The sequence below is a fragment of the Podarcis gaigeae genome, assembly GCF_964106915.1.
Source record: "Podarcis gaigeae genome assembly, chromosome: 9".
NCBI classification, from domain to species: domain Eukaryota; kingdom Metazoa; phylum Chordata; class Lepidosauria; order Squamata; family Lacertidae; genus Podarcis; species Podarcis gaigeae.
Window position 1 is genome coordinate 23,140,694 of NC_139685.1, and position 12,712 is coordinate 23,153,405.

General features: G+C 41.7%; 1 protein-coding gene across 19 annotated transcripts in view; it reads left to right on the forward strand.

Moving 5' to 3' along the window:
• The window catches only part of APBB2 (amyloid beta precursor protein binding family B member 2), a 162,038-nt gene that overhangs the window by 59,721 nt on the left and 89,605 nt on the right, over nt 1–12,712 (forward strand). For 8 of the 19 annotated variants that reach the window (XM_083754913.1, XM_083754924.1, XM_083754912.1 and 5 more), the window contains 2 exons: nt 4,425–4,535; nt 8,147–8,215. In XM_083754913.1, the coding sequence (XP_083611039.1) occupies nt 8,197–8,215 (19 nt within the window). In that variant the 5' untranslated portion in view covers nt 4,425–4,535; nt 8,147–8,196. Of the gene's footprint in view, nt 1–4,424; nt 4,540–8,146; nt 8,216–12,712 lie in introns of all 19 variants that reach the window. The other 11 variants (XM_083754908.1, XM_083754906.1, XM_083754923.1 and 8 more) reach the window with 3 other exon arrangements.

Consider the following 12,712-nt stretch of genomic DNA (forward strand, 5'->3'; position numbering starts at 1 on the left):
GTTCCAAAGACTGATGGTTTACTTCTGAGGAAAGCCCCTTAAATCAACTTCAACAACTGCCCCCCTTTGCATTTGTGCTTTTAAAAATAAAATATGCATAATGTAAGGATGGGCAACTTCAGCACCTCCTGCCATATCACAAGAAAGTGGACTACAGTGGTACCTCGGGTTAAGAACTTAATTCATTAAGGCTGTCCATTCTTAACCTGAAACTGTTCTTAACCTGAGGTACCACCTTAGCTAATGGGGCCTCCCCACTGCTGCCGCACCGCCACCATGCGATTTCTGTTCTCATCCTGAGGTAAATTTCTTAACCCGAGGTACTATTTCTGGGTTAGCGAAGTCTGTAACCTGAAGCGTCTATAAACCGAGGTACCACTGTACTCCTAGCTACTTAATGTATGGTTGTTGTTGTTTTTTAAGTGGGAGGTCCACTTACACTTATTCTGATTCCCTTGAAATGGTGAAATCAGCCTTTAGAAAAATTCTTGTCAGATGGATTACAAGCCAGGAGTTGAAATGAATGATTAATTTGATTTTTTAAAAAATAGTCCAGCATCTTCTTCATCGTGGTTTCAACCGCAAGGGCTAGAATTTTATTTTTAAGTAAAAGCTGAAGCATGCACAGATGTTGCCCACATTTAGTATAATGGGATAATGCCAAATAATACTAATACACAGATAGGCTATCACTAAATAACTCACCCTTGTTGGGGGCAGAACAGAATGTTAAACCTGAATTAAAAATATACACAACCAAAACATTTTTGAATGTTTATGAATAAAATGATGTATCATCATCATCATCTATCTTATGACAATACCTTTATTAGACCAACCAAAATATTGTGGGGACATATGAATTCTTCAGAACTCGTCAGCAGCTTAGATGATAAACAAAGGCAGGGGGAGTTGGATGATGGTAAAACTGTAATATATAAACTTTATTTTATTTGTATGCCTCCTTTCCATGGTTAAAAACCATGCCCAAGGCAGCTTACAACAGTAAAATATTTGATTAATTACAAACAGAACAAAAGTAGGCATAAGCAATAAATAAAACGCATCAAAAAGTACAAAACCAAACTGAATGATTTCCACATCAATCATGATAAGATCTAAAAATAAAAACACAAAAAAATGATATCAATAGTGTTATGTATTGAAGTTCTCACCCTGGCCACCAGGGGTATTGTGTATATAGTTTTCACTCAGGTCCACGTCAGTTACTTTAGGCGGGAAACCCTGGGTTGTTGTTGCTACAATGTTGATAGCTGGCTGCCTATAAAAGCAGGCTGGCTGAGCTATTTGCTGTTCAATTCTGTTCCAGCATACAAATAAAGAGCTACTTTGGAAGAATCGCTGTGTCGTCTGATATGTTCACCCACAACTTAACAAATAGCAGCAGTGGAAAATCCTTAAACCTAACAGTCTGTCCACCAGCCTCACCTTTTGTAGCTGGAGTCAGTCAGGGCCCCACCTTCCCAGGCCAGGTGGGAAAACAACAACAACAACATTTTTTTATTTGTACCCTTCCCATCTGACTGGGTTGCCCCAACCACTCTGAGCGGCTTCCAGCATATATAAAAACATAGCAGAACATTAAACCATAAAAAGCTTCCCTATACAGGGCTGCCTCCAGATGTTTCCTAAATGTCATATAATGAGGCTTGCAAGGCAGTGAGCAGGTCTTTAGGACTGACATCTGAGATGGTCTCTTGAATCCATTTATCAGGGTGTGCAGAATCTAAGAGTCTTAAGATGAGGCCTGGGAGCAGATGATAGCAGACATTCAACTTAGGCTGTTTCAGGTGCTATGCAGGTTTCAGGTAATTTTATATGTCATTCTAGGATGGGGCTGAAATTGAAGTCAAGTTGCTTTGCCTCACAGTTGTAGGGAATATTTCTCTCAGAGAATGAATTCCATTCTTCAGATAGTATAATATATTCTCCCTCCATGTTAGGATCTCACTATTGCACAGCTAAATTTGGTGTTTTCCATGTCAAACAAAATGTAGCTATGTTGGCCCATAAGGCAGGTGTTTCCACTGTGTCTTTTGGGTGCTTACTTGAAACATTTTTATTTCAACAAGCCTATGTAGATATGCAAATATTGATGTGCTTGATTCCCCTTGCTGTTCATTTTAATTATATTTAAATATTTATAAATGTTTTTAACTTTTTCATTGATGTTTTTATTATTTCTTGTCAACCCCAGAGGTTTATTGCAATCAAGCGGCATATAAGTTTTGTTAAATAAAAATAATAAATGTGAAAAAAGAAACCAAATGCCACATTGGAGCAACATCTCTGTTCGCCAACCAAAACATCACAAATTAGTGTGCAAGCTTTCAAATTCTCCAGAACTCTTCATCAGGTTAGGTAGTAAACAACGCAGAAGGGTGTGTATGTTTGTGTAAAGTTGGCTGCTGGTAACACCATCTGTGCCTGCATCTGGTATGAAATTATTTGGAGCTGTGTCCTCTCTGCACTTAAAAAAACAAAAACCCAGAATTCTGCAAAAACCCAGAATTCTATACATTATACAGATTAGAACACATTTGTTATTTCCTATTTTATGCAGTGGTTTTTACTGTTTTGCTCAAATGATTCAACTTCTCGGGTAGAGGCAAGGACCACACATTTTCAGGTATACCTTTGTGCAAGCAAATAACTTAAATAACTGGATTCTGCAACCAGCACCACATTCCGTGGCTTTTTCTGTGCTCCTGCAAAATCATGGCTGGCACGTAGCTCCTTCTGAACATTTTTGTTTAGAGTACTGCTGTAGTTGGCTATTTTTAAAGTGCACTGTGGTTTTCTTTTATACTCTCACTCCTATACAGAGTGCTGGTATATTCTATTTCATCCATAGCTCCATATGGTGTATATTCATTCTCTCTCTCTCTATATATATATATATTTGCACATTGGAACGGCTGTAGATAATTAGTTCCATCCAAGAATTCTTGAAGCTGTTCCACCACTTCTTTCTCAAGCACCTTGCCTCCAAAGGAGATATTGGCAGCTGGGGAATAGTGGTCCAACTTGAATGACTTGCTCCCTTGTATAAAAATAAGTAAGGCTCAGCAAAACTTTCACACGTTTCAGCTTGGGGGTCAAAAGAGTGCCTTGCCCCCCTTTTTTACCTTCCTAGCATGCCAAGGAGAAGGCGAGGCTAGAATGTGCTAAGAGGGCCGGTGCTAAGGGATGACTAGAGGTTTCCTTTATTCAGGTTATGGCAATAACTTCATTGCCATGTGAATTAACTTTGCCCTTATACACTGGTACCTCGGGTTAAGTACTTAATTCGTTCCGGAGGTCCGTACTTAACCTGAAACTGTTCTTAACCTGAAGCACCACTTTAGCTAATGGAGCCTCCCGGTGCCGCCAGAGCACAATTTCTGTTCCCATCCTGAAGCAAAGTTCTTAACCCGAGGTAATATTTCTGGGTTAGTGGAGTCTGTAACCTGAAGCGTATGTAACCTGAAGTGTATGTAACCCGAGGTACCACTGTATATCATCTATATATTTAAAATATAGTAATCCTTATTATTTTGTGAAACTTTATCCCATATTGAGTCACTCTCAGCTACTGAATGGAGATCTTGACTTGGACAATGGGTTCATATTAATAGATTGATTTCCCAGTTCCACCTGCTTAAAACTGTCCTCCATTGAAGAAGCTTCAAGAAACTCAGAGGGGCCCTTTTATCCTTACAACATCCTTGTGAGGTAGGCTAGGCTGACAGGTAGGGACTGGCCCAAGGTCACTCAGCAAACTTCATATAATAAAGGTGATACTCATTCACAGCATAAAAATGAACTCTCATACAGCGTTCCTCCGCTTTTAATCCAGTAAAAACTTGGAGAAGCATTGAATTAGTGGGGTTTTGTTTGTTTCCTCTTCTTGCTTCCTTGTTAGGGATTCTCTTGGCTTTGTGGGGCTTGGCTCGCTTTCTTGAGCCGTCCACAGCTGTCAGATCCCTAGAGGAGAAGCAAATGGATTTTCTAACACCTGCAATGATTTTACACCGGTTGTTCACTGCACCTGAAAATGGAGGTTATTTACCCAGTGCTGAGCTTTGCTTAAAACCAAAGTCAGTGCCCAAAGAAACACAAGCCTGTGCATTGAGGCTGTGAAATCCCAGAAGAGCCAGTGTATCAAGGCACTGTGTTTGCCTTGAAATTATTTATGCCGATCGGCGGAGGATGAGCGCAAACAGTAAACTTGCTCTGCATGGGTAGCCCAACAGTTCGTCTCTGCTGCTGGTGCGACAATGAATAATTTATTAATACATTATCCCCCCCCCCAAAAAAAAAACACCCGGTGGAGAGGGTCATTAGCATTTTAATGAGAACAATGCATGCGTTGTACTAAATCCTTTGCCTTCTGTTTCTTCTCTTTCCTTCTCTTCCTCCAGTAAAACAATTCTGCCGAGCGCTTTGGAAATAGCTGACGACACGGGATAATGTGCTGAGTGGCACTATGGGCAGGCGATACCCAGGGGCTCACTATCGTCAGAGCAATTCATGTATGTATGTGAATTTTCTCCCTACCTGTAAATTTGAAAGCAAAGCAAACCTGGCAGCATCTCCTGGCTGACTTCCTGCTTTTCTGATTGCACTGCCCACCCGCTGTTGCTATAGCCTTGGTGAATTTTGGGGGGCCAAATTTTCCAAGTTTAAAAGTGCAAAGCGGGTAGAGGTTTTATAATCTCTGCCAATGGGAGAGCAAAGCGCTTGCCGTGTACTAGTTGCCAATATCACCGTTTGAAATTCTCAGGAAACTTTGATAAGACTGCATGGTTGGAATCAGGTGCACTAAATTTTCATGCCATGTTTTCTCTTGCATGCTGTGGCGTACATCAGTCTGTCCATACCCTTGCCTAAGCAGATTTGGCTCCGCAGCTTGGGAGAGGAAGGCGTTTCCATAGGCCCTGAGACCAGCAAAATGTCCACTATACCCCTAACATCAATGAGATAATAATAATAATAATAATAATAATAATAATAATAATAATAATAACAACAACAATAACAATAATAATAATAATAATAATAATAATAATAATAATAATAATTTATTATTTATACCCCGCCCATCTGGGTAAGTTTCCCCAGCCACTCTGGGCAGCTCCCAATCAAGTGTTAAAAACAACACAGCATTAAATATTAAAAACTTCCCTAAACAGGGCTGCCTTCAGATGTCTTTTAAAGATAGGATAGCTGCTTATTCCCTTCACATCTGAAGGGAGGGAGTTCCACGGGGGGGGGGGGGCGCCACTACCAAGAAGGCCCTCCGTCTGGTGCCCTGTAACCTCACTTCTCGCAATGAGGGAACCGCCAGAAGGCCCTTGGCGCTGGACCTTAGTGTCCGGGCAGAACGATGACAGTCAGGGGGCCCTTTACCTTTACTTTAAGATACACCCACATAACCTCTGTTCTCCATAAGCCGTGCCCCTGATCTAGCTGAGACATATTTTGTGTTTAATTACCCCTTTCCAGTGTAAACTCATTGCTTTCTTATTTCTTGTGTCTGTCTTTCTGAAAGGCAGTTCAGGTAATATCACCGCAGCTGACCTGGGTCTCGCATCAAGGTCAGTTTTCCGTAAAAGGTTCAAAGACCTCTTTAAAGATTGCAGCCTGTCCCTTTTATCTCCTTGAAATGGCAGGTGACAAGTGGCTATTCCTGTGGCTACTTTACTGCCAGTGATAATCCTTGAGCCTTAAGGCTTGCTATATTCCAAGCTATGTCAAATAATCTTCTCAAGAGGCAGTACATGAAAAGTTCCTTGCGACTTCCCCCCTCTCCGAAAAGCCTCTCTTGTGTTAAGTCTTGGTATTTTTTTGTTTATATGCCCTAAGCTACTATTATAATGCCATCTACCTTTTCTTCCCTTTACTATATAGTGTTCTTAGGATCATGGAATCATAGAACTGTAGAGTTGGGAGGGACCACGAGAGTCGTTTAGTTGAGTCCGTTGCAATGCAGGAATCTCAACTAAAGCATACAGGACAGGTGGCCATTCAATTTCTGCTTAAAAACCCCCAAGGAAGGAAAATCCACTACCTTCCGAGGAAATCTGTTTCACAGTCAAGCAGCTCTTACTTCAGAATTCACCTCTTCTGTATGTTCAGAATTTCCATTTTGTATTATTATGTAGATGAAATCTAAATCCTTGCATGCAGGCAATTTAATTATTACTGTGATATACATAGCGGGGGGAAGTAAAAGCAGATGCAGATAGGGAAATTTAGCAAAGTTTTTCTTTTTGCTGTAGCAAGGCTTCTTCTCCATTACATTTACACTGTTACAGTGATGCCAATGTTGCTTCAGGTCTAGAAGAAGACTAGAGTTTGGATTTGAAATTCCGCTTCGAGAGCCAGTATGGTGTAGTGGTTAAGAGCGGTAGTCTCGTAATCTGGGGAACCGGGTTCGTGTCTCCGCTCCTCCACATGCAGCTGCTGGGTGACCTTGGGCCAGTCACACTTCCTTGAAGTCTCTCAGCCCCACTCACCTCACAGAGTGTTTGCTGTGGGGGAGGAAGGGAAAGGAGAATGTTAGCCGCTTTGAGACTCCTTAAAGGGAGTGAAAGGCGGGATATCAAATCCAAACTCTTCTTCCTCTTCTTCTTCTTTATCACTACCCTAAGGAGTCTCAAAGCAGCTGACAATCTCCTTTCCCTTCCTCCCCCACAACAAACACTCTGTGAGGTGAGTGAGGCTGAGAGACTTCAGAGAAGTGTGACTAGCCCAAGGTCACCCAGCAGCTGCATGTGGAGGAGCGGGGAAGCGAACCCGGTTCACCAGATTACGAGACTACGGCTCTTAACCACTACACCACACTGGCTCTCTCTAGTAGTACAGTAGCAGTAAATGAAAGTTGCTCTATGTTTGAAACCAGCTACTCAGAGTCTGCTACCTATTTGCTGCTGCTGGGCAATTCTGGGTCAAGGACAGTCCCCTTCGGACTTTGCTTACCACCCCGTGGTCAGATGCTACCGCAGTGGAAGTAGAAGCAGCGGTGGAAGATGAACCAAACACTGGAACCTGCGGAGGGGGATGTAAGAAAACTGAATGGCAGTAGCCAGAGGGCGTTATGAGGAATGGAGGCATGCAGTGGTCCTTTGTTCACGTCACAGTCGCAGGTTACCATGTAAAAAAGACAAATAAAAGAATATCTGCTTCTGCTACTGGCACCCGATTGTAAGATCCTCTCGGTGTCTTTTAAATCTGCCACCTGTGCAGAAAACCTAAATGCTCAAAAAAGGAATAAAACCTCAGCTTCATAAGCTTTCCAGTGGAAGGGAAAGAGCTTAAATTTTTGAATTTTAGCTCGTGTAGTAAGTAAGGTTGTTGGCATCAACCAGCAGTAATATATATTGGTTATACTTCACAAGCTGTAACCTTTCTTCTGTTCGGTGTGATAATGCCCTCTCATCATTTTATAGCTGGCTGCGGGATATGTCGCTTTCCAGGAGGGGAATTGGTGAAAAATATTCTGATGTACTGAGAACTTGAAGCTTGAGAGAGTTTCAAATAGAAGACCTAATAAATTCTCTTCTTCTTAGATGTCTGCTATGAGCAGGCTTTGTGCTCTCTATAATTTAGTCCAACTTCAGCAAATTCTGCATGCCAGGAAATCCACCTTGCTTGTGTTCAGATTTTTCTGCCTTCAATTTGTTTGTGAAGAACTGAGCTTAAAGGGCCACCAAGAATGCTTTACGTTTTCGTTTGCTTGGCAAATATAATTTATTTTAAGAATTAGCATTAGAGGGAGATGCTTTGCAACATAAAAGAGCAAGGCTGAGAACGCTTCTGCCACAGAGAAGGCATCTAGCAGCCGAAAATCATGACTTATACTCCACTTGCACAATGCAATATTTTGACAGTGTTGTTACAGTAAATTTTGCTTAAAATATGGAATGCAATTGGGAGTTAACTCTTGGAAATTCCACCTTTCTGAAATGTACATGGAGAATTTTTTTTCCTTTTAAACATTGCTAGTGATATAGATTCTGCCCCCTGCTTCTGTATTTGCAATAATTATTTTTACTGAATAATTTGTCCAGCGTTGTGCTGCCCTGGCTTTGTTTTGTGGCTTTCTTTGTTTTTAATTTCTTAAAATGATCCCTCTTTTCAGATTTCAAATAATAATCTATTTCCTGATCCATTGCTGAAGCCCAGTGATCCATGTCAGAAGTACCTCCAGGTCAGATGCCCTTTCAGATATTTTAATATTGTACGCATAGAATTTCTTTCTCTCCTTCTGGGCTCATGGTCTTGCATTTACGATTTAAAAAATATATTCATTCTTTCTCTTTCCCTTTCCCTCGCTCTTCTGGTGTTTTCTTTTCTTTAAAACAACACAACCAGTTTTTCAAAGCCAGTACTTGCCAATTTCTTATCCATTGTTTAAAAGAATTGGGAGCAGGTTGCGGGATCAAGCAGAGACTTCCCTTTCTCAGCGCTCGGCTTGGCCCAACTGCAGTTAACCGTGCAGCTGATGTAACAGGTAACTGTAGATGGAACTGTGCATTTCACTCGACAAAAGTGTGTTTCCAAGCCCATATATGTCAAGATAACTTGAGTACAAGGCCAGAATGGGCATTTATAGGGAGGCAACTGGTGGGCTGGAGTGAGAATGAAGGCTCAGCAGGCACCAGAAGAACTGTTTCTGTATCCCCTTCTGCAACTTTCAATGCTTGGAGATTTTGTAATACTCCAGTGAAGTGGTCCTGCGTAAAGCATTGTTGGTTAGTGACTAGGACCCTGGTCCGAATCACACCTCTGCCATGAACTCACTGGGTGCCCTTTTTCTTTTTCTTCTCCCTCTCCTCTCCTCCCTCTCCTTCCCCTTCCTCCTCCAGCCTACAATCTTCCATGCTGAGATAATACTGTAGAGTTGTCATATATAGGAGTGTCTTGAATGTTCCGCAGTGAGATATAAATATTCAGCATAATGGAGGATGAAGTGATATTTCAGTCGGTGGAGCACAACGCTCCTAATCTCAGGCTTATGGGCCTGACCCCACATTGGGCAACAGATTCCTGCATTGCAAGGGGTTGACCTAGATGACCCTTGTGGTCTCTTCCAATTCTACAAGCTTTATAGGGCAGAATCAGTACATTAGATCAAGTTCCTGCTTATTCTCCACCCTCTTGATTTTTTCCCCAAAAGATGGGACACTTGTTCCATCATCTGGTCTTGGCACTTAGAAAAGAGATTCTGACCAAACATCAGGAAGAACATTCTGACAGTAAGAGCTGTTCAACAATGGAACAGACTGCTACAAGAAGTCGTGGACTCTAACCTTCCTTGGAGGTTTTCAAGCAGAGGTTGGATGGTCATGTATGATTTAGTTGAGATTCCTGCATTGCACGGGGTTGGACTAGATGGCCCTCAGGGTCCTTTCCCACACTAAAGGTAAAGGGACCCCTGACCATTAGGTCCAGTCGTGACCGACTCCGGCGTTGCGGCGCTCATCTTGTTTTATTGGCCGAGGGAGCCGGCGTACAGCTTCCGGCTCATATGGCCAGCATGACTAAGCTGCTTCTGGGGAACCAGAGCAGCGCACGGAAACGGAGTTTACCTTCCCGCTGGAGTGGTACCTATTCATCTACTTGCACTTTGACGTGCTTTTGAACTGCTAGGTTGGCAGGAGCAGGGGCCGAGCAACGGGAGCTCATCCCGTCGCGGGGATTCGAACCGCCAACCTTCTGATCGGCAAGTCCTAGGCTCTGTGGTTTAACCTACAGCGCCACCCGCATCCCTTTCCCACACTACAGTTGTACAATACGTCTGCCTTCATCCAAAGGAAATGCTTCCTAGGCATGGCCAATTATAGCCTAGTTTATGGGTAGGCAAACTAAGGCCCGGGGGCCGGATCCGGCCCACTAGCCTTCTAAATCCGGCCCGCAGACAGTCCGGAAAGCAGCATGTTTTTACTTGAGTAGAATGTGTCTTTTTATTTAAAATGCATCTCTGGGTTATTTGTGGGGCATGCCTGGTGTTTCTACATGAGTAGAATGTGCGCTTATATTTAAAATGCATCTTTGAGTTATTTGTGGGGCATAGGAATTTGTTCATATTTTCCCCCAAAATACAGTCCGGCTCCCCACAAGGTCTGAAGGACAGTGGACTGGCCCCCTGCTGAAAATGTTTGCTGACCCCTAGTAGTTGTACCTATACTGTCCTAATTAACTTAAAAACATTGATTGGTTCAATTGTTTTAGTTTTTCATTAGCAGTACTGAGAGAGTAAGTAATGGCCTGTCTACCTCTCTCTAAAGTTCCTGTCAAGGCACTCAGAATTATTCTCCTTGAAGCACAAATTTATGTAGCATTTATTTTGAGGATGCTCTCAGGAGGTTCGCAAGATCACTGCCCCGGGAGCATAATTTGGATCAATAAGAATGTGCAGGAGTCAGGCACAATGTACACCTTGGGCATCTCTTTGACTTGCTAGGTTTTAAGCTTTGGTAAGAGAACCATCTTCTTGGTTTGATTCTTTGTGTTTCCATGTGGTCCACTCAGCTCTCCTTGCAGCTGAATCAGAAGTGAGCAAGGAAGATGAGAAATTCTGCTGTGAAAAAAAGCAGTGTCTCTAACCATCAGTTTTAGAATATGATTTGGGCTGCACAGCACAGATGATTCACTTCTCAGATAGGGTCTTTTTTTTTTGGAGTTCAGCCTCAGGTGATTTCTCCTTAACTCACCAAACTTTTTCATTTTTATTCTCCTTCTATACCTTTGTCTTTCAGGGGCACGTGGGGTTTTGTCACTGCTTTCTTTTGTTAATAATGGATTAGAAAATCGGAAAGTGGACTACAGCACAGTGCTAAGGTGAAAGCCCTTGACTGATACAGGGTCTTTCTGGGTCATAAATCTTAATTATCTTGAACCCCTAGGCACTGTTACACAGAAATATAAGCTTCCATCTTTTTATTAAGCTGCGCAAGGCAGTAAGAAAATTAGCAGCCCTAACATTGGTGAAGTTAGGTGATAATAGACTCTGGACTTCATGGTCTTTGAGAGCGTGTGCGTGTCTTTAGATGGCAATGCGTATCACTTCACATTTTTAAAAATATGGTAGGCAGCTGTCATTTGTTTGGGGGTCCTGAACTTCTCCCCCAAAGTCCTGCCTCGATGGCCCCACTATGTCCTGTAGCCTTCCAACGTGCTTTCCAATATTCTTCAGATGAAAATACGGACAGTGTGGTAGGATGTATGCAGAAAGGCTAAAACCAACAACGTGGTGAAGATGTACTGACAGGGCAGTTCTTAAATTGTCATTTGAGGTACTAATTCCACTGGCACAAATCCATTTCAGGCACTATGTACATTTTCAGGTCAACAGTAATGCCAGAAGGAAGAAGTCAATGTAGAAAAAGGTGTAAGAAGCTTTATAGGGCTGAATCGGTACATTAGATCAAGTGAAGTCCAATTGCGGCTACACAGTGGAACGTGGGGAGGGACGTAGCTCTGTGGTAGACCACATACTTTGCATGCAGATTATCCTGAATTCAAGCCTTGGCATCTCTGGTACACCTGGGAAATATTCCTGTCAGTCAGGAATGTAGCTATACAGATCAATGGTCAGACTCAGTAAAAGGCAGGTTCCTGTGTTCCTAAATGCCTGAAATTTAGTTTTTACAACATCCACGTATCAGTGCCTTCTAACATAATAAATCTAAAGGATGTGTTAAAGAATAGAAGCCTGGTATATTATACAGTGATTTCCTCGGTGCAGCAGGACATAATATTCTGTCACAATTTATTTGCTAAATAAGGTGTGTGTGTGTGTGTGTGTGTGTGTACTGATAAAGAGTGAGGAACAGAGAAATCAAAGTAGGGAGGAGGAGAATATAGACAGCATCCCCATTATTGGCTTTGACAACTGGAGTGTGTCTTGATGCTGAATTAGTGTTCCCGGTATCAAAGTTATAATGAAAGAGAAAACAAAGGGGTAGACAGCTGAAGTGATTCTCAAAGGTTTTTCAAAGGAGAGGTCCATAAAACCAGAAACTTTATCAAGCAGATCAGACAGTCTAGCATTTTTCTTGCTCCCCACCCCTGCCCCCGCTTGTTTTCAACATTGCATAACCCTAAAATGAATGAGCCATCTGCTTCATGCAAATCTGTTTTGACAAACAGGAGAGCGCTAGCTATGATCTGCACTGACCAGACCAGACTATTTATTCAGCTGGATGTGTTTGCCCGTCCCTGCCCCTGTTTTAATTAAACATTTCTATAATCACTTAGATAATATATTATAATAATTGATTATTTATACCCCACCCATCTGGCTGGGTTTTCCCAGCCACTCTGGTTTGTTTTTTTCCAATTTTTTTTGTTGATTTCCACAAAATTATAAACAAACAAATAAACAAACAAACATAAATCATAAACCTTATTTAAATTACACTTATTAACATTGTTTAGTGACTTCCTCGCTTCCCCTCAGTTGAATTTCAATGCATATCCTTTTAACAGTTTTCCAAATCATAGTTCTTATAAATTTAACTTGAACATTGACATCCTTAAATCTTTTCATTTTGAAATTAAACATATTACTTCATCACTTAACTTATATAAAATCCTAAGCCAATCAAGTATCTGCAAGCTGTTTCCAATTAGTTTACCTTAACATATTTAACTAAATAATCATTAAATTTTGTCCATTCTTCCTTGTATTCCTCCTCCTTCT